General features: G+C 39.2%; 1 protein-coding gene and 1 long non-coding RNA gene across 2 annotated transcripts in view; one reads left to right on the top strand and one right to left on the bottom strand.

Moving 5' to 3' along the window:
- LOC116672261 (uncharacterized) overlaps positions 1 to 2,500 on the bottom strand; it is an 18,079-nt gene that overhangs the window by 4,094 nt on the left and 11,485 nt on the right. The gene's annotated exons all lie outside the window — the stretch shown is intronic.
- The window catches only part of LOC116672259 (mannose-specific lectin), a 21,552-nt gene continuing 20,609 nt past the window's right edge, over positions 1,558 to 2,500 (top strand). Inside the window, exons 1-3 of the mRNA XM_032503970.1 lie at positions 1,558 to 1,830; positions 2,069 to 2,162; positions 2,250 to 2,479. Coding sequence (XP_032359861.1) covers positions 2,073 to 2,162; positions 2,250 to 2,479 — 320 coding nt within the window. The 5' untranslated portion in view covers positions 1,558 to 1,830; positions 2,069 to 2,072. The remainder of the gene's footprint in view (positions 1,831 to 2,068; positions 2,163 to 2,249; positions 2,480 to 2,500) is intronic.

The following is a 2,500-nucleotide window of genomic DNA, read 5'->3' as shown; positions in this document are numbered from 1 at the left end:
AACAGACATATTCAAGTGTTTTCTTTCTTGTTTAAGGAAATGAGGACCAGCAGGACAGAGCACTGCAAAAAAATGAATTACAACAGTGGAGCTCCTACGCTGTTGGCTGTGTCTACTGGCTAAAATAAAAAGCAAAAATAACATGCTTCATAATGTAGTAAACAGACAATCTGCACTTTACCTGTTACATGCTTGATTCTCCATAGAGATGTAACTTTGACAAGCCAATTCTCATTGCAATTTCCTGCAGATTTCTCATCCAGGCATCACTTATAATAAACAAATACAAAATCAGCACATCTGGACATTCATTCATTATGTTTTTATGTTTTCCCATCTATAAAAGTCCACCTCACTTTAAGGTCCTCCCTGCTGTGAGACATTAGTTCCTTCATTGCTCATAAAGTCACTCTTGTAACATTGTGTAACAAAAAAAGAACAAAATTTTGTATCCGTGTTTTGTGAAAACTTGATCCAGATTCTTTACAGGCAGGATTCTTTACAGGAATCCTCATCATGGAGATCTGCCCCCCTATAACCACACTCTCATTCAGGCTGTATGCAGCGTTTTAGAAATGCAGATGTCCTAAAACTGAGCTTAATTGAGGGGTTCTGGGTCCTCGCCCATAAAAAGTTCCCAATATTTCCAAGAGCGCAGTGTCTCAATATTCCCAATAACGCACTGCGTTATTGGGAATATTGAGACACTGCGCTCTTGGGAATATTGGGAACTTTTTATATATAATATTGGGATATATATATCTATATATATATATAGATATATATATATAATATCTTCACTGCACCAAAAGTTGTTTTAAGTGACTTTTATTATACACCTCAAAAGAAACACTGAAGTCTGGGCCTCAGTGACCTTAACGGTGTGTACAGAAAACAACAGCTAAAATTTTAAAAAATGTCCCTCAAGAGGCACAGCTCAAAAAAAAGGGGCAATTGGCCTGTTGCTCGGGTAACTTTAGCCCATCCTTTTGCACATCCTGTAATTAATACAATGTACAGAGCGTGGGAAGTGGAGGGAGGCAATAAGAGCCTTCTTTGTCTTCTTTGTTGACTGTGTTGTCAATATGGAACGCCTGCTCAGACATCAACTTTGATTTTTTAGGTTTGGTAAACTGAGTGAAAAGCTTCAACACTAAAACATGCTACAACTTGCTGACAAATCCTGTAATTATGACAGCTAAATGTCAAGCACATGAATGTTAACAGATGGGAGAAGACCCTCGAGCACTTTCTTGTGTACATCAGAATTGGGAGCTAACTTAACATTCCAGAAGAATCACGCAATCCAGATCTTCAGCAGATTCACAACAATTTCATTCATAGGAGATATCTCACCCACATAAAAACCTGCTGGGACACGTTCACAGGCTCAGAGTGTTGTTTGTGGTGTTTTGTTGCAGTTTGTGGTTTCTAAATATATATTTAAAAAAATTCCATCCCAAAAAAGGAATTGGTAGCTAACTAAGGTGTCAATGACATGTCTCCCTGACATCCTGTAATTCTGACAGCTAAATGTCAAGCACATGCATGTTGACAGATGGGAGAAGACCTTTGAACACTTTCTTGTATTCTGTGTACATCCGAATTGGTAGCTAACTATTAACTCTGAAACTATTTAACCTTTCCTTTTTTCACATTTTTCACGAGACAGCAACATCCCTTCTCATCACAAAGGAGTGGCATGACACTCCCCTTCTCTAGCTCCTTCCCCAGCTTGCTATTCTGTATAAAAATGGAGGGAATTTTACATCTTGCTCTTTACTCCTTTTCCTCCACTTGAAGTGTGACTGGGTTGAGACATTCAACCATGTAAGTATTTCATACTTTTATACTGATGGATGGATTCATGCATTTCTTTTCAAGAGTAGTTTCATGCACAAAGAAGTTATTGCAGTTTGGTGTTAACTCTGTGCTTTTTACTTTAAGTTTATAATTGGTGCATAAGACTTATTGTGGGAATGAACAAGGGGGAAAATAACTACCATTTATAACACACATGTTTTCTATGTTTTTTTCAGTGACAGTAAAGACTTTCTCTTTGTTTCAGAATCATGAGCAAGAACTACTTGTCCAAAAATGATGAGCTTCGCAAGGGAGACTATCTGATTTCCAACAACAAGGAGTATAAAGCTGTCTTCCAGGTGAGTAACTCTGAATATTTGTGCACTCCAGTGTGTTTGAAGAAGCACATTCTGATAGCGGTCAATTGTCTCTGTTCCTGCCTGCAGGATGACGGTAACTTTGTCATCTACGGCTGGAAGCCTGTGTGGGCTTCAGACACTTGTGGATCAGACGTTTTCCGCCTGTGTATGCAGGCTGACTGCAACCTGGTCATGTACAACAAGGCCAACAGTCCCAAGTGGCAGACAAACTCCCACAAGCCAGGAGATTGCAACATGTGCCGTCTTCATCTGACCAATGATGGCAAACTGGTGGTGAACAAGGAAAGTGATGAAATTTGGAGCTCTGCTAACTCCAG

Source organism: Etheostoma spectabile, chromosome 22 (genome assembly GCF_008692095.1).
Source record: "Etheostoma spectabile isolate EspeVRDwgs_2016 chromosome 22, UIUC_Espe_1.0, whole genome shotgun sequence".
Taxonomy (NCBI): domain Eukaryota; kingdom Metazoa; phylum Chordata; class Actinopteri; order Perciformes; family Percidae; genus Etheostoma; species Etheostoma spectabile.
Note: the sequence above shows the minus strand (reverse complement) of the source record. Positions and strands in the feature narration are given on the sequence as shown.